At 43.7% G+C, this 19,443-nt stretch overlaps 1 protein-coding gene across 2 annotated transcripts in view; it reads left to right on the forward strand.

Moving 5' to 3' along the window:
* pde10a (phosphodiesterase 10A) overlaps positions 1-19,443 on the forward strand; it is a 102,699-nt gene that overhangs the window by 27,748 nt on the left and 55,508 nt on the right. The window contains exons 1-2 of one of the 2 annotated variants that reach the window (XM_079513152.1): positions 7,828-7,958; positions 9,247-9,378. Coding sequence is in view for 1 of the 2 variants with exons in the window: in XM_079513151.1 (XP_079369277.1) it covers positions 9,247-9,378 (132 nt within the window). In the remaining variant the exon portion in view is untranslated. Of the gene's footprint in view, positions 1-7,827; positions 7,959-9,246; positions 9,379-19,443 lie in introns of those variants that run through there. The other variant, XM_079513151.1, reaches the window with a different exon arrangement.

The following is a 19,443-nucleotide window of genomic DNA, read 5'->3' on the forward strand; positions in this document are numbered from 1 at the left end:
CCCCCCCCCCCCCCCACCCCGCGCGCACGTGCTCACACACACACACACACACACACACACACACACACACACGCACGCACACACACCCCACTTTCTCTGATTTATTAAGCCGTATTCCGCCTACGTGCGTCAGCGCTGGCTAGGAGTCTCGTGAGGCGCTCCGCTCCTGAAGAGCTGTGTCTCGTGTCTGGATAGCGTCAGTCGGCAGCCCCCCCCCCCCACCCCCCCCACACCTCCTCCTCCTCCACTCCCCCTCCCCGCCGCCCCCCCTCCCCCCCCCCCCTCTGCCTCTGTCTGCCCTACAAGCTCCAGTCCACTTAACCTACAGCAAGTCCTTCTCAAATGCTATTCATGTCAAATTGACTGTATGTTAGCCTGTGTATTTTTTTGCTCCAGGGACCCCCGGCATGCAGGGAAGATTTATGTTACTTTTGTTTTTTATTTTAAAATGTATTCAACTCAAATCAATGGATGAAATCAATGGTTAAAATACTTGTGATGCTGTCGTTGTTAAAAATTGTATTATTCCAAATGTTTCATCTTTCGAAAGTAGCCGATCTACATAACATTGCATCGTGGCGCTTTTGAAAAGCTTATTATAAAACGGTGTTAAAAAGATCCAAATGATTTAAACGCTATATTAACCCATTCTGGACGGGAACCCATTTTGGTGTTTTAACTAAGCATTATGTTATACTTTAGCTATTGAAAAATAGCAGATCTACAAGATCATAGCGCACCACTTGGGCACGCTATGAGGTTGTAGGTCTGCTATTTTTGAAAAAACATAAAAATGCGGCACAAATCTTTGAATATATATTCTTTCAGAGTGAACCTTTTTTTTTTCGACGTCAGGCCTAAATGCCTCATGACGCATTATGACGCCTATCCCGTATCATAATGTTGCTGGAACCCCCTCAAGGACCTCCGAGTGTCCCTGCTGGGCCGCACTTTGAGAGCTACTGACCTGCAGTACACACACACACACGCACACACGCACACGCACACGCACGCACACACACACACACACACACACACACACACACACACACACACACACACACACACACACACACACACACACACACATACACACACACACACACACACGCACACAGTAAAATCATCAGTGGTGATTTAACCACTTGTAACTCCGAGAGGGGAGACAAATGTACTGTAAGTGTACAAATGTAAGCAAATGGACCATTTGTAACCTCTGAGTTAATCCGTTCTGGGCGGGAACCCCCTTTTGGTGTTTTAAGGATTATGTTATAGTTTAGCTATTGAAAAATAGCAGATCTACAAGCTTGTAGGTCTGCTATTTTAGAAAAATCGTGAAAATGTGGTGCAAATCTTTGAATATAATTATATTCTTTCAGAGCGAATGTTTTTAACTCAAATATTTGCTTCTGGGGAGGTCTCTGGAACAACATACTTTCAGATGGGGGTCGGCGACCAAATACATATATTTTTGGGGGTCCTTGACATGAAATTGTTTGAGAACGACTGAAAACTGTCAGGATTTAGAAGACATTTTGTAGAATCGTCCTCAGGTCTAAATGGGTTAAATAAACCTCTACAGGACGGATGTTCTGTCTGCTTCCTTCCTAGTGGATGACGGGGTCGGAGGACACAGACAGTAACATGTCTTCCTAGTGGATGACGGGGTCGGAGGACACAGACACAGACAGTAACATGTCGCTGTCGCTTTCAAAAATAGATTTTTGTTTTAATTCAGTCTGCAATTGAAATGGTTGAAGATTCAAAACGTTGCCGAAATGGACATTGATTAATTTGCCCCACCGTCTTCCCTGCATGGGCTTTTGTTTTTTGGGTGTGTAGTAGTCGGTGTCAGCTTCCGTGCCATTGTTAAATCTGGAACTTTACATTATTTTAATCAATCTTTATTTTATATTTTTTTATGGAGGGACAGACAGTAGGCTGACAGGAAATGGGGAGAGAGATGGGGGGAAGACATGCAGTAAAGGCCGTCGGGATCGGGAGTCGAACCCGCGGCACACTGCCAGACTGGTTTGCCAGCCAAGGTGCCTGGACCACTGAGCCACGGCCCAGGCCTATTTTAATCAATCTTTATGGTAGAGTATATAGCACGTCCGCAGTGGTGGTGGTATTGGGAGGTGGTCTCTCTATACTCTTCCATTGAGAACTTGAAACCCTGGTTGTCGTGGGTAGAAGTTACACCCGCTGGTTTCTGCCTGTCGTGCCTGAAACTGACCCAGAGGGTTGACATTCGTTGACAAAACTTGACATAGATTTCATGCGAGCGATTCAGGTTCATATCCTGGGCATGCAGGACTGAAGAGTTGTAGATTTAAGCTTTGAATTGATTCACCATGCGACTCCTTGCAACATGCAACTATACTATGTATACTATATCAAAAAATAGGAATTTAAAAGATTCCAAAAAGGTAGCACATCCACCGAGTGGCGCGCTATGAGCTTGTAGATCTGCTATTTTTTTTAAATCGTTAAAATGTGCCTCAAATCTTTCAGAAAATTGCCTAAATGGGTTAAGGAGGTTATAGTTACTGCGAGAGGGAGGTCTAGCCAACACCAACTCGGGACTCCTGGATCGCTGCCCTCCACACTTTCCATCCTTTTGAGCTCTACAGTGTTAGCCAAGCTGTCGCACCGCAGTACGTCTCTACAGTGTTAGCCAAGCTGTCGCACCGCAGTACGTCTACGTAGGTATCCGAGTTTAGGGCAACGTTATCTGCGTAGTCAGACCATGATGGGGTGCATACACAGTCCTGCCTTGATCCCGCCTCTAGCTGCTGCTGATTGGCCAGGCCGTTTGGTGGCCGGAGCATCGAGTCTGCCTGAGAGTTCCCAGATGGGAGCAGGAGGGGGGGAACCCAGTGTACTCTCTGCTGCCCCATCTGGCGGAGTCAGGTTACCAGAAGCAAGCATTTGAGTTCAAAATGTTCACTTAAAATATATATATTCAAAGATTTGCACACATTTTCACAATTTTTCAAAAATAGCAGATAGGTAAGCTAGTATATCTGCTAGTATATCGGGCTAACGTTGAAAATAATGGTTAAAGTGGTTAAAAGCTAAGGTGACACAGATGCGTTGCAGGTCTTAATGGATTAAGTTATGTGTTGTTCTCCACAACAGTCTGTAGCCCCTCACTACCGTGGGATTTCTGACGTACAACTCACTTAGTACTGCTTTGATGCTGTGTGTGTGTGTGTGTGTGTGTGTGTGTGTGTGTGTGTGTGTGTGTGTGTGTGTGTGTGTGTGTGTGTGTGTGTGTGTGTGTGACAGAGAGGGGGGAGGAGGAGGGGGGGGGGGGTAGTAGGACACATGCCTCCCAGCTGCGTGTCCTCCTAGTGTGATTCATAGTTGAAGAGATCCTACAGATGCTGCTGATATCCGGATATCTCGTGAGAAAGCGATATGTCCATGCAAGGCTCATCATCTAGGACAGGGATCTGAAGGGGCTTCAGCGTTTTTCAGGCCAAGGACCCCTGATAGCTGAGAGAGATGAAGCAGGGTGGGAACACAAATTGTGTTGATACAGCATCACAGTCATTTTAATCACTTCATCCATTCACAGTGTATGTTAGCTGTTCAAAAATAGAAGATCTCGAAGGTTTCCCCCCCCCCCTTTTTTACGTAAATCTTCTCTTCTCTTCTCTTCTCTTCTGGGGGTCCCTGGCAAAACGTACACTGGTGTACTGTGGAGCGTCATAGATAGACAGCAGGCCACTCTGGTGGTCAGTAATCCAAACATGATGCTTTTCCTGGCCTGTCCTGAAGGACTGCTCAGACGGGAGGATAGGACCACATGTCCGATAGAGTGCATTCAAATCAACTTTCCCCTCAACGATGATGCTCTTTGCAAATAGCTTTTCTCCCTGACAACAAAGACAATAAACAGGGGCACTTAGGCGGGCTCTCGAAAACCTAATTGCCTATTAATCAGAGCTCCTTTAGCCCCCAATGTGTCTCTGTCGGGGCTTCCAGTTCACGGAGACACTGCTGTACGGTAAATATTAGTGAGATGGAGCACTGTATGATTAATTTATATACTCTGCCGTAAGATCAGGGTGATTTGCGTGCCTACCGATATACGTGATCTACAAGCTCACAATAAGCTTAAGTATTAGATCAGCTAGTCTCAAGGGATAATTCACTTTAAAAACGTGTTTAGGGTCATTTTAGCGTCTACTTTGGCTTTTATGAGCACCTCAGACAGTTTTTAAGTTGCTCGTATTTAGATATTTGATATGCATTTGATCCTATTCAAACTCCACTTTAACCATGATAGATTCATCGAAAGCACCCGTCCTTGGTTTTGGTCACTGTTGGACAGAAACCTGCCGCAGACGTTTCTGCCACACTTGCATGGGACCAAAGCTTGCTGTATGCCACCTTATTCTGGACTACTAACGTGGGAAGCTGTATGTCCTTTATTCTCTCCACATTGCAGTCACAGGAACATCAGGAAGAGAAGAGTTAGAACAGGGAAGAGTGGAAAGGAACACATAACAAATCAAATATACAAAGTCCAACGGCACGGCCAACAGCCCTATTGACTTCCATTACAAAGAAAATAAGTATGAAACAGGTGTGTTTCTGGGTGGAGAGGAACTTGACCTTGTCCCAGAGTTCAAGTACCTCGGAGTCATATTAGACTCAACCCGAACCTTTAAAAAACATGTGAAGAAAGGTGTGTTTCTGGGTGGAGAGGAACTTGACCTTGTCCCAGAGTTCAAGTACCTCAGAGTCATATTAGACTCAACCCTAACCTTTAAAAAACATGTGAAGAAAGGTGTGTTTCTGGGTGGAGAGGAACTTGACCTTGTCCCAGAGTTCAAGTACCTCAGAGTCATATTAGACTCAACCCTAACCTTTAAAAAACATGTGAAGAAAGGTGTGTTTCTGGGTGGAGAGGAACTTGACCTTGTCCCAGAGTTCAAGTACCTCGGAGTCATATTAGACTCAACCCTAACCTTTAAAAAACATGTGAAGAAAGTCACTAATACGATTAAATTTAACCTTCAACATTTTAAACAAATTAGACCATTCCTGACAGTTGGAGTGGCCAGATCATATCTTCACTGTATGATCCTATCACACATTGAATACTGTTTCACAAACTGGTCTTGCACAGGTGTGACTACTCTCAAACCCATAGAACAGCTCTACAAGAGTGCGCTCAAGGTGACAGGACAGGAAGCCCCACTCATATCATCATTGTAACATCCTCCGGAGGCTCAATTTTGTTAGCTTTGATAACTTAAAAAAACAGGCTGGGGTCATATACAAGACCCTACATGGTCTGTGCCCGCCCCCCCTAGGTGAATTCATTAAACGAAAGCCCGATAGGGGAATCAGTACCAGAGCAACTCGAGGAGACTGCGAAGTGCCTCACCGGCAAACAACATTCGGCCAAAATGTCCTCTCAGTACAGGGTTGTGTAGCATGGAATGGCCTTCCTCTGCGTATAAGGGATTGTGCTACTGTACATTTCCCTCTTTTAAATACAATCTGAAAAAATGGTTGCTTGAAAACCAAAGCTGCAACCATTCATGATTATTTTAGGTGTATTTCTTTTTTTATTCTGTGTTCCCTATGTAATGTTATGTAAATGTATTCCACTGTTTGACTGTCTGTTTTTCCATTTTGTGTTTCTTGTGAGGACTGCGGATGAAAATTAGCAACTGTGCTATATCTGGTGTATTTACGTCTATGTGATGTCCATTAATATGCATTGTCCTGTCCAAATAAACAAATAAAGTAAAGTAGATAAGATAACCTGTCATAGCTTCAGAGCCACGCCATAAAATCCCTCGGATGATATTGTGTGCTTTCAGCTTTTTGATTTCAGTTACTGTCTCTCTAGTCTCTCCTAACACTTTACGATGCCACAGATGTTAAGGTTTTTGCCATTGCTGGGTTTGGATTTCCCTGTAAATGCCAGTAAACTAATGGTCTGGAAAATCACAATCAAATATAGTTCTAGGTCACATCTTGAGTTTTTTTAATCAGATATAGGCTTTATTTATTTTTATAATTACGAATAAGAGTTAAACTAAAGAGTAAAACTATCAAAACAAACATGTTAAACTTAAGGCCTCACTCACACTGTTGCAACATGCATACAACATTTGTCTTGTGTCTTGTTCGTGTTTAATGGCCGCCCCAATGCATTTCCAATGGAAGTCACATGGTTTGACAAAACATTTTTGTTTGATGACTGTGTTGTGCCCCCCTCCCCACATCAAACAAAAATGTTTCGTCAAAACATGTGACTTCCATTGGAAATGCATTGGAGCAGCCATTAACACCATGGAGGCCCGGGGCGGAGATCTCCATCAAGTTCATGGTCAAGTGCCCAAGGCGGAGATTGATAAATAGGACAGAGATTAATGATATCAAAACCGATCGCATCGCTCCACAGCCTAGGAGCGCTTGTTGCCCAATCCTCGATGACGCGCAAGAGTGACACGTCATCGAAAATGTTCCCTGCCTGTTTAGCTGACGAAAACGAAAATCTTAAAACGTTCATAACTCCCGATCTAAATCATCCCGTCTAATTCTGAAAAAATATCCTGTGTTTGACAGCCTTCCGCGGTCCAGTCGCTAGTCGCGATAGATTTATTCTTACCTCCCACTCTAGAGTGGTGTGGCTATTGTTAGCTGCTACACAGACATTCACAACAACTTCCGGTGCGCCGGTAAAAGTGGTCTGGGCGCTATAAATGATGGGCACATGGATTAAATGGATTAAATAGGTCCGGGCAAGCAAGGTGTTAAACACAGACAAGACACAAGACAAATGTTGTATGCATTGGACATGTGCCAGGCACAATAACCTGTATTTAGGTGTTTAACCTATTGTCTCTGTCGGGTGGAAACCTCATTATGTCCAAAACTGTAACATTTCAGGATTTGTATTCAAAAGTATCAAAAGTAGAAGATCTGCAAGCTCGAGTTGCTACTTTTGATCCTTTTGTGTGACGCTGTAGTATGATCAAGTAGGCCTATACAATAGCTCAAGGCTCTATTGCTGATTACTTAGGTTAGGACCCCCGCAGTGGTGTCCGATTAGAACTTAAACCAGGGTGCTTTGACTTCTGCCTGCTCCCTGAAGCCGACCCTTGTTATATACTCTCCGACTATGCTTGTCACGATGACTAAGCCAGTTAGATCTATCCATATATGGTTCTACCACATCTATCTGATATCAGCACTAGGTCGGCTTGGGCCAAATATAAGGATTGTCATACTAGACTATGTCATGTCATATAGCCCAACGTCCTAGTCAGAGTCTTCGTTACAGGCCGTTTATTTAAAAGCACACAAACAAGTTTTGATGCTTTGAACTGCATGCAGTTTCAGTACGAGATATCAGGGGTGTGCAGGAATGTGAACTGACTTATGTTAGATGGTTTTTGGGCCTAGTATTGGATTCCATTATGTAATGTAATTATGTAACCATGTCGTTTTTTGTATATATTTCATATGGTGATGATTTATTGATTTTAGGCATGTCATTTCATTTATGTACATATCTATGGGGTTTAGGTCTACGTTGTTAGAAACCCCCCCCCTGTGGGAATGGTACCATCCAGGTCATCTACCTGCAGCTGGGCCTACCGGTATAAAAGCCTGGCAGGTAGTTCTACTCAAGCTGTTGACAACCAGTTGGCTGTGTCCAACATGGAAATAAATGGTGAAAGAGATGAAATAGACGTCTCATGTCTCTTGCCTTCTCATTGTGGTAACTCCAGCTTTCATTGTGGGTAACTCCAGCTTTTACTTTCCTTTATTTGGAAGGGAACAGATAGACGTATATTAAAGAACAATATGAATGCACAGTGAAAATAAACCGGATTTAGCATGGATGCTAATGTACATCTGCAGACAACCATAACATAATACTGCTGTTCATATAAGCCGGACTCTGGGCTCCAGACTTAAAGGTATATTCAGTGATTACACTTAATTCAAATATCACTTATCTTTTCTTCTTTTTTGGATAATCCTCCCTACTATAAAGTGTGCTGACCATATAAGGAGTTCCTCCCTGTCCCCAGTGAGCCCCTGGGGTAAAAAAAACCCTAGTTTTGGTTTGGGCTTTGGGTGGCAAAGCCTTCATCCAATCAGGATGAGAGGGGCCTTCCTCCAATCATGATCGAGTGGGGCGGGCCTTGGTGCACGTGCTGTTGGTCTGTTGTACTTCCCTCACTGTAGAGCGTGTGCATGTGCACAACTTGTTACCGGGGTGGACCAGGGTTTTTCCAAATCACTGAATGCTCCTTTAACGTTTTAGCTGGTTTTACATAAAAACTGTACGTGCACCAGCAGATCATTTCGGTGCACCCACACAACACGCACACACATAGACATGCTCAATGTATGTAAGGTGCACACGGTTTAACAAGTGAAAAGGTTTAGTTGCACCTGGACAGATTTCTGGGTGCATGTGTGCAGACTGTGCACAGAATGGGTGCATTCTTGAGCCATGTTAATATATTGTTGCTGTTGAGTGGAAACCTGTATGTCCAACATACGGTACAAGTTACTTGATTATTATGAATAAGTGAGCGGCACTCTTATCATCATACATCACATTCTGTGCTTCAGCCAATCAGCTGAGAGCACATCCCGTGCTCATACAGACACACAAAGCTGTGCATAGCTAAAAAAATGGTGCAACTCCCCCCCCCCTCTCTCTATCTCTCTGTTTCTGGCACAACAGCGCCACTTTTGCCCCTACTGCTACTCATAGTCACACAGACACACACATACATAGTCACATAGGTTAACACATAGGTTAACACGGACATTGCTGTTCCTTGGAGTGGTTGCACCACTCAAAAATAAATAATAATACAAGCCTATTCTCATTTTATATTCAATCAAAATATTGTGTTCATTCACTACTCTTGTATGATGAAGTAGGACGTACACATACACATAGTAGGACGTACACGTACACATAGTAGGACATACACATTTGAATCATGGAGATGGGAGGTTGTTCTGCCCCGGCAGCAACACTATGACGATGGGGGACTAGAAGTATTGGCTGAAAGAGATGGAGGAAGAAAAAAGAGAGCTCTCCCTCCCTGTGACCTTGTGTGACACTTTTGTGTCATGATGTCTTTGTCATCAGGGGTGACGGATTGCGACGCGTCACCGACAGGGCCAAGTGGATAACTGTGTCATCTCTCCTGTGTGTGTGTGTGTGTGTGTGTGTGTTGCCAGGTTTGACAGATGAGAAAGTGAAGGCCTACCTCTCGCTGCACCCTCAGATGCTGGATGACTTTGTGTTGGAGAGCGTGAGCTCCGACACGTTGGACAGATGGCTGAAGAGGAAGACCAGCGGCCGACCTGCAGGTGACCGCAACACACACACACACACACACACACACTCTCTCTCTCTCTCTCTCTCTCTCTCTCTCTCTCTCTCTCTCTCTCTCTCTCTCTCTCTCTCACACACACACACACTGTGATTTCTTTTTAGGGGCAGCTTTGAGGGTTTGTGTGAACACAAACATTGCGTAAACACAAACATTGAAGACGAAAGTGAGGACGCAAATTCTAATTCACCCTTTGTCAGCCTTCTGATTGGCCCCTGACTGACTAACCAGCAGGCAATCAGCTATAGTGTAGATTCTTGTCCTAACACAAACATTAAATGCCATTGGCAATGAATGGAGAATTTACGTCATATGTGTCTGAGCAAATCGATATTTTTGTGTTAACACAAACCTTAAATGCCATTGACAATGAATGGAAAATGTACGCCATACTGTATGTAGACAAGCAAATCGGCTATTTTGTCCTAACGGAGAGAGAGAGAGGGAGTGAGGGAGTGAGAGAGAGGGAGTGAGAGAGAGAGAGAGTGAGAGGAAGAGAGAGAGGGAGAGAGTGAGAGGAAGAGAGGGAGAGAGAGGGACTTTACAGGTCATTAGACGTGTATGAGCTGGCCGACTGCAAGCCGGCCGGCGCTCCACACAGCGTGCATGGCCTCTGCTTCACAGCCCAAGCGCATCCATCAAGGGCCGGCGGGGGGCTGGCACTCAGCCCAGTGTAAGCCGGCTGACGTCAGAGCCCACCCCCAGGGACCTGCAGCCGGGGGCTGGGGGGGGGGGGGGGGGACTGGCTCACAGTGTGGGTGTGGGGGGGGTTGTGGAGGATGGATTTGTCGCATTTTGGAGCGATTTCCTGGATGGAGGAGGTCTGCAGAGACCTCGGTGGCCATGCGGTCTCTATATGCTCCTCACCGTAGCAGCATTTCCCTTCTCTCTCCTCCTGTCTCTCCATCTGAGACAGGCCTGGTATATATGGAATAATAATCCATAAACCAACTTATCCCATTGTAAGAACTGAGGTCGATTCTACAACTGCCTTCTAAACCGATAGTTCTCACACTTTCAAGATTTGTAGTGATTTGTAGTTTCAAGTACTCTGTGATTTGTAGTTTCAAGTACTCTGTGATTTGTAGTTGTAGTGATTTGTAGTTTCAAGTACTCTGTGATTTGTAGTTGTAGTGATTTGTAGTTTCAAGTACTCTGTGATTTGTAGTTGTAGTGATTTGTAGTTTCAAGTACTCTGTGATTTGTAGTTGTAGTGATTTGTAGTTTCAAGTACTCTGTGATTTGTAGTTGTAGTGATTTGTAGTTTCAAGTACTCTGTGATTTGTAGTTGTAGTGATTTGTAGTTTCAAGTACTCTGTGATTTGTAGTTGTAGTGATTTGTAGTTGCAAGTACTCTGTGATTTGTAGTTGTAGTGATTTGTAGTTGTAGTGATTTGTAGTTTCAAGATTTGTAGTTTCAAGTACTCTGTGAGCTTATATATACAGTCTGCTATTTTTTAATAGCTGACACAAAAATCTAAAATGACACAGATGCTTTCCCGGTTTTAACGGGTTAATCTTGCTCATAAGATAGATATATTTTATAATCAACTAAATCGGTTACGGTAGTCTGAAACTTAACCCTTGTATATTATACTGCACGTACAATGGTGGAAATAGTCACAAGTGTTTGTGTGTGTGCGTGCGTGCGTGCGTGCGTGAGTGCGTGCGCACGCGCACCCTTGAGTTAATCCAAAGGGATCATGTCCTGTATATGAAAATCACACCCGTGTGAAGTAAGTGGTGCAACTCCGTGTGGGGGTCCCCGGGGGGGGGTTCCAGACCCACAGGAACGCACCCAGGGTGCCGGCCCGATTCCGGCGAGCCGTCCCGCATCCGAAACGTTTGAGAAATGACAGAGTTACAGTGTGCGTCCCTCTACTGTACCCTCTATTGTACTGTACTGTACTGTACTGTACTGTACTGTACTGTACTGTACTGTACTGTACTGTACTGTACTGTACTGTACTGTACTGTACTGTACTGTACTGGCACACCCGAAATCACCATATATACAGTTAATATGTGCGTGTGTTTGTGTGTGTGTGTTAGGTTGCGCACAGGTGGTCAAAAACAACCATGCTGTTTTCGTGCTCAGAGGCACCCACCCACCCACCCAGCCAGCCAGCCACCCACCCACCCAGAGACACACACAGTCACTTAAGGAAGTGGTTGCACCACTTAAAAATGTGTCAGCCTTTTCCTTTCAGAGATAAGAAATACAACTAACCACTGTAGCATATTACTGTATAGTATACACAGTCAAATCCTGTGTGTTAATTTAATTCAAAATAATTAATTTAATTTGACCATTACAAGCCACAGTCAAGGAAAAGGGTAAAGGGATTCTCGTGCACCAGTGCTTTTCATGTGCACTATCCCCATTTTAGGAGTTATGGAGCTATCTTCTATCCAAGAAACTCCCAGAACAAGCATAGCTGTGTCAGCTCGGTCGGTAACTGACAACTAAATGCAGTAATCCCATGTCTTGTACAAAACATGCTTTAATGTGTTTTCCAGCCATTGACAATGAATCCTTGGACATTTACAGTTATTTCTTGGAAAGGCACTACTTACTTTATTGTCATGGATTTCATAAGACAGAGGTTCTCAACTTGTTATACTGTATTTTATACAGTATCTAATATAACGCTGTGCCAACTGAACTGCAAATGCCTGCTGTAGTTGTGTGTTGTGAGCCGGCGGGCCCCTGTGTAAACTGCTGCTGCAAATGTTATTGATGGCTGATTGGAAATGTTATTCAGTTTGTAGAATGGGTGCAGTTCAAACGAAAGTAGCCTACACAGGTCAATACAAAATCTGACTGCTACGAGTATAAAACCAGAAAGAGCTTAAGACGTGTTACTTCAGGGTCCTCCATTTTCAATTCATCAGAACATTTAAAGACATAGGCCTATAAAAACGTCTATATGCCTATTCTATTGTGTTCTGATGGGTGAGCTGGCCGTTGGTTGTGCACGCGAGCTCCGGCACCTAAGAATTTAGAAATGAAGCACTGCTAAGCGCCAATGACATAAATCTACGTCAAATGGTCTTTATAGTGCTTTATGATGAACCGGAAGCTCTTCCACATCCAGCTGTTTACATGTTTCCTTTCCCAGATTGCGCCCCTGGTCAAAACAACCTTTATTCAACAGCCCATAACCAAAGAAACGACAATCGCAGTCACACAATGTCTTCTCCGGGTGAAAGAAAAGACGAGCGTCACACACATCATTTTCCTACATCCGGTTAAGATCTCGGGTTCCGCTGGAACCTTCAAAAATAAGGATTTCACTGAAAAACACTGGCGGTTTTGGAAGAATGAATGAATTAATACCTGGCAGTGAGTGTGTTTATAAGTATAAGTATATTTAAGCCAAAAATAAAATAAGGAAAATCGTGTTACGATACAGTAGAACAGTGTGCCATGAGACAAGTCAGGTGCACATTATTATTGCAATTGCATAATATACTACAATTTACTATCAATACTTTGTGCCCATTCATTTACCTGTATAGAGGCAAGTTATTTAGGCAACCCTAATTAATAACTTTCCCCAATTTTGGGCGTGTTATGATAATGAATGAATACCTCGCGATTTTGACAAAGTGCCGCAGTAGAAAGTGACGGGTAAAGATGGAAGAGAACATGGGGATTGTATTTGAGGTTGTGGGCCAGATGTGAACACATTAAAAGTATATGGGGGAGAGGGCCGTAGTCCAGCTTCACTCTCTGGAGTGCTGTCTTGGTACAGATTTGTCTCAAGACCATGTACATTTGGTCTTAAAAAATAAGTCTATAAAACAACACAATCTTTTAGGGGCAGTGTTTCTCAAGTTTGTTTCTCAAAAAACAAAAAAGAATATCTAGTACACAACCCAAACCTCTTTAAATCGTCTAGAGAGGCAACCTTGAACCAACCAAAGCTCCAAGAAAACGGGAGTAATCAGGCTGACGGTTCCCTAATTGTACCACATGTTTCTGTTGGGGTTGAGTGTTTTACGTCACAAACGGTAATGTCACTTTAAGTCTACTTCCTGCGGTGGCAGAAAGAGCACCATGCGTAGCCACTTACCAGAGCACTCTGCAGGGTGTCTTGGTATATAATACACCGCAACCACTATAAGATCTCCAATGACAAACACTGTCTGATTGCCCTTTCACACAATAGGCAGAGTGGTCATTACGTTTGACGGGATGGAATTGGATCTTGGATCGTTAATTTAACCCATTAAAACCGGAAACAACGTCCGTGTCATTTTTTATTTTAGCGCTGGCTATTAAAAAATAGCAGATCTACAAGCTGACAGCGCGTCACTTGGTGCCGTGCTGTGAGCTTGTTTTGATTTTTTCTTTTTAAAAACCTTGAATAGTTTTTGAAAAATGTTAAAATACATCAAATTGTCTCTTCTGGGGGTCCCTGACACAAAATATTTTCGGATGTATACATATCAAAATAGATCATTTTGGGGGTCCTTGAATTGAGAACTACTGATTTAGAAGGCGTTTGTAGAATTGGCTAATCGTCTTAATGGGTAATTAACTCTTGAGCGTATACAAATGGACACATAATGGGTCTGCTGTATAACTATGAACACTATAACTGTGTACACAATCGAACCAAAACGGTCCATTTGGTTCCATTTGTACACTCAAAGTTACATTAACACCATGGATTTTTTTTTGTGTAGTTGGTGGCTAACTTGTAAAAGGTTTATTCCCCCCCCCCCCCAATCTCTTCTCCCCCCACCCCTCCTAAGTAGAAGCCCATATTTCCGTTTCTGTGTCGTAATAGTGTGTTTGGGTGACAGAGACAAAGTGAATGAATTATGTTTGGATCCTGACCCGTCATCATGTGACTGTCATTTAGAGACGCACACTGACTGCTTCCTGCAAGCTATCCTTCCAGCCAGCCGCGTCACCGCTCATGTGACGGACAACATTACATTAGCTAGTTTGTCTGTACATCTGTGTGTGTGTGGGGGGGGGGTTTACCTGTGAGGACCCAATGTCCACACAAGTATAGTAAAAATGGAGAAACAGACATTGTGAGGATCATTTTCCTGGTCCTCGCAGAATAAATGTTTGTTTTATGGTTAGGATTTAAGTTGGCTCCATTTTCGTCACCGCTAAACCCCTTATCCCTAAACTTCTTTGCCTTTTTTTTTTACTATTTGGAAAAACATTTTTGAGTATTTCAACTAGCCAATCTACATTGACACGTTGTGAGCTTGTAGACTGGCCATTTTAACTACTCAAAAATGTTTTGCAAAATAGTAAAAACTAGAAAAAGTGCCCTTCTGGGCACAGGTCTCCACCAGGAGGATAGGAGTGTGTGTGTGATGTTTGGCAAAATGTTTAGGAGCAATATAAACGTGTGTGTGACGCGGCTTGGCCTGTTGTAGCGCCACCATGAGGCTGATTTGAAAACTTACCGATTTGGATGAAATCTATGCCACTAACATAAGCAATATGTTTTGCAGAAATCGGCCTCATGGTGGCGCTATAACCGGCAGATGTGGAGGGATGCAGGGACAATGTTTTTCCATGGCCTCTAGGGAGTGCGCATACATAAGTTGTATACAGATCGATGCAGTTATAGCTAAAAAACAGGAGTTGGCCTGTTATAGCGCCACCGTGAGGCTGATTTGGGGAAAAACTTAGTGGCATGTCGTCCTCGGCCTAGTGGAAATGTGCGTGTATAATTGCATGGAAATTGCACACTGTGTTTGTGATGTGTGGCATTTTGTTCCAAACGGACCAATCATGTGAGCTTTGGAAGGCAATCTTAGCCAATCAGGATGGAAGATGGGAAATGGTGCAGATCCGTGTTGATCACATGACTATGGAGATAGTGTATACCGAATTGTCTGATGTATGGATAAAATGTGTTCGAGTAATCTACAGAAATGTGTTTTGCCTAAATCGGCCTCATGGTGGCGCTATAACAGGCCGTTGAGGAATATTTAGGGCAGAGGTTCTTCATACGCCTTTGATGGCAATTGGATGATTTGAGGCATTTTGTTCCAAAAATGTGTTTTGCAAAAATCAACCTGTTGGTGGCGCTATAGCAGGCCAATGTGAAAAGGGTGGGATATATTCCTCAGCCTAGTAAGAAAATGTGTGAAAGATTTCACGTAAATTGCATGCTGCGTTCATGATTTGAGGCTTTTGTTCAAAACGGGGCAATCTTGCAAACTGTGAAAGCCAATTATAGCCAATTAGGATGGAATATGAAATCTCGGACAGATCCGACTTGAGCACATGACCATAGATATACTGTGTAACGATTTGTGAGATTTTTGGACAGAATCTGGAGGAGTAATATCAAAAAATGTGTTTTACAAAAGTCGGCCTCCTGGTGGCGCTATAAAAGGCAGATGCGGAAAATGCAGGTAAAAGGTTTGTCCTTGGCCTCTAGGGAGTGTGCATGCAACGTTTCACGCAGATGGTGCAGATTTAGGTAAAAAATGTGAAAAGCTGCCTCATGGTGGCGCTATAACAGGCCGTTCTGGAAAATGGGGGGCAGAGGTTCATCGTTGGCATCCAGGGAGTGTGTGTGCAAAGTTTGGCATCGACCGGGTTAACGGTGCCGGAGATTAGCTGTACACAGACGGACGGAAGGACACACACACGGACGGACGGACACACACACGGACGGAGTGCAAAACATACTCTCTCCCCATGCCTTCGGCCTGGTGGAGACAAAAAGGTAAAGAAGTTTAGGGATAAGGGGTTTAGCGGTGACGAAAAATGTTGCCACTGCCTTACTCCTTATCCCTAAACTTCTTTACTTTTACCTTCTTTACCTTTTTTTGAATAGTTAAAATAGCCAATCTACAAGCTCACAACGATGTAGATCGTCTAGTTGAACAATTAAAAACAAAATCTTAATAGTAAAAAAAAAAAGGCAAAGGCAAAGAAGTTTCGGGATAAGGGGTAAGGCAGTTGTGGGGTTGCACTAGCTATTGCAACCCCATTGCAATATTGTTCGGCTATTTTTGTCTCCACCAGGCCGAAGGCATGGGGAGAGAGTATGTTTTGCACTCCGTCCGTGTGTCCGTCCGTCCGTCCGTCCTTCCTTCCGTCCGTCTGTGTACAGCTAATCTCCGGCACCGTTAACCCGGTCGATGCCCAACTTTGCACACACACTCCCTGGATGCCAACGATGAACCTCTGCCCCACATTTTCCAGAACGGCCTGTTATAGCGCCACCATGAGGCAGCTTTTCACATTTTTTACCTAAAACTGCACAGATCTGCGTGAAACGTTGCATGCACACTCCCTAGAGGCCAAGGACAAACCTTTGACCTGCATTTTCCGCATCTGCCTTTTATAGCGCCACCAGGAGGCCGACTTTTGTAAAACACATTTTTTGATATTACTCCTCCAGATTCTGTCCAAAAATCTCACAAATCGTTACACAGTATCTCTATGGTCATGTGCTCAAGTCGGATCTGTCTGATATTTCATATTCCATCCTAATTGGCTATAATTGGCTTTCACAGTTTGCAAGATTGCCCCGTTTTGAACAATAGCCTCAAATCATGAAAGCAGCATGCAATTTACGTGAAATCTTTCACACATTTTCTTACTAGGCTGAGGAATATATCCCACCCTTTTCACATTGGCCTGTTATAGCGCCACCAACAGGTTGATTTGAAGAAATGGCAATCGGAAATGGCAATCGGTACACATGATCTCTGTAGTCATGTGATCAAGACGAGTCTGTTGGATTTCTCAGATTGTACACTGATTGGCTAAGATGGCCTTCCAAAGTTTTCAGGAGTGGCCCGTTTTGTACAAAATGCTGCACATGTCTTGCTCATCCAGAATTCTATCCTCAGAGATGCTATGAGTGATCTGGCTCTGCATTTCCTCAACAAAATGAAGCAAATTGTTGCAAAAACAAATACAAAAAAACATCCTCCTAAACATTTTGCCAAACATCACACACACTCCTATCCTACTGGTGGAGACCTGTGCCCGGAAGGGCACTTTTTCTAGTTTAATCTATTTTCGATGCCGTCCTAAAATATCGGTGTCTGCACAAGCAATACATAATGTGCGCATGCAGGCAGAGGAGGTGTTCAGGCGTTCACAAATTGCACACATACGTACTTTTGAAGCCTACGTTCATTGTCCGTGTTTCTCCTCATGTAGCTATACCTACCTATCTACCTATCTAATATAGGGCAACGTCACTGTTTCTTCACTAGTCCGATCCAGAAGAACACAGTTTTCCGGCCACTGCTACAGAGCTGACAATGAGGTTATATCTTCCCTTCTCTGGAATCCTGCCTCAAAGCAGACCAGAGGTAGAAAACTGTCGTTCCCTGATGTCATCGCTCGGGACACATGCATCAGTAAGCATGGAACTGGGGATGGCAATGAAGGACCGGAAAGTCTGGCGTGGCATTGTGAAATCCATGATCTCGACCGCGGTCGAAAAATGATGATGATGATACCTGCCTACTTTCGGTTTCATTACCTACATTATTTTACATCATACGTCTGAGTTTTTATTTATTTTTTTAAGCTTCGACGGCCTGTGGCAATCTATTACACAGTAATGCCCTGTAAAGGCTGATCAACAGCTGGAGGGCAATATTGTCGCTACGATATTTCCCATCGTTAAAACCAAGTGGAGCATTGCTTAGAAGGCAGTGCATGAGTAAATCTACTCGATTACTTCCCATCACTGTGCTGAGCTAAGCTGAGCCTAGCTGCTAAGCAGCTGATGTTGTTTATCAGATGTGTTTGGAGCGCGGCCATAAGAAGACAAAGATGTGCTTGTGTGGCAGAACACACACACACATACACACGCACACACACACACACACACGCACACACACACACACACACACACACACACACACACACACACACACACACACACACACACACACACACACACTCACTGTGACAGAGGAACCATCTCACCTGCAGGCTTTGACATCAGGAGGGAGGTTCCCACGCGCCCCAGCTCACACACACACACACACACACACAGTCACACACACACACACACACACACACACACACACACACACACACACACACACACACACACACACACACACACGCGCACTCACTGTGACAGAGGAACCATCTCACCTGCAGGCTTTGACATCAGGAGGGAGGTTCCCACGCGCCACAAAGATGTGCTTGTGTGGCAGAACACACACACATACACACGCACACACACACACACACACACACACACACACACACACACACACACACACACACACACACGCACACGCACTCGCTGTGACAGAGGAACCATCTCACCTGCAGGCTTTGACATCAGGAGGGAGGTTCCCACGCGCCCCAGCTCTCTGTGTATAATTGTATATACCCTGGCAACTCTAATTAAGATGTTGGTTGCTATCGGGGTGGGAACCTCATACTGTACGTCCAAAACGCTTCACTTTTTAGGATTCAACTTAACAATGTGGTTCTGCCCCGACAGCAACGATTTGCATGGTGTCGTCTGCGACGCGGCGAAGGCTTTGATACAGAGAATTGTGGAGAAACACTTTGACGACACCCTTTTTCAGTGGTGGGAAAAGTACTCACATCGTTTTACTTAAGTAAAAATATTCAGTACTGCAATGTAGAAATACTGTTATATTGGTATCAAAATGTACCAAAAGTTCACATTAAGTTTTCAAAATGTATATATATTTTTAAGTAGCAGATGTGTGAGCTTGTAGATCGGCTATTTTCAAATGGCCGAAATGTATATAGGGCATAAGTGGTTAATGTATGTTTTGTAATAATAATCAAAATCTACAAAGTAACTAGTAACTAGTAACTCAAGTTTTCAAATAATTGTATTGAGGTAAAATTACAATTTTTGGTTATGAGATTAGCGGAGTAGAAGTAAAAGTATTGAAAATTGCAAATACTCAAGTAAAATAAAACAATACCTCAAAAGTGTACATACTGTAAGTACAGTACTTGAGTAAATGTACTTAGTTACTGCCCTTTTTGGCCCTGGAAGAGTCAACACATGGCTCTTTATCTAGGAGC

This window comes from Electrona antarctica, assembly GCF_951216825.1.
Source record: "Electrona antarctica genome assembly, chromosome: 10".
NCBI classification, from domain to species: Eukaryota; Metazoa; Chordata; class Actinopteri; order Myctophiformes; family Myctophidae; genus Electrona; species Electrona antarctica.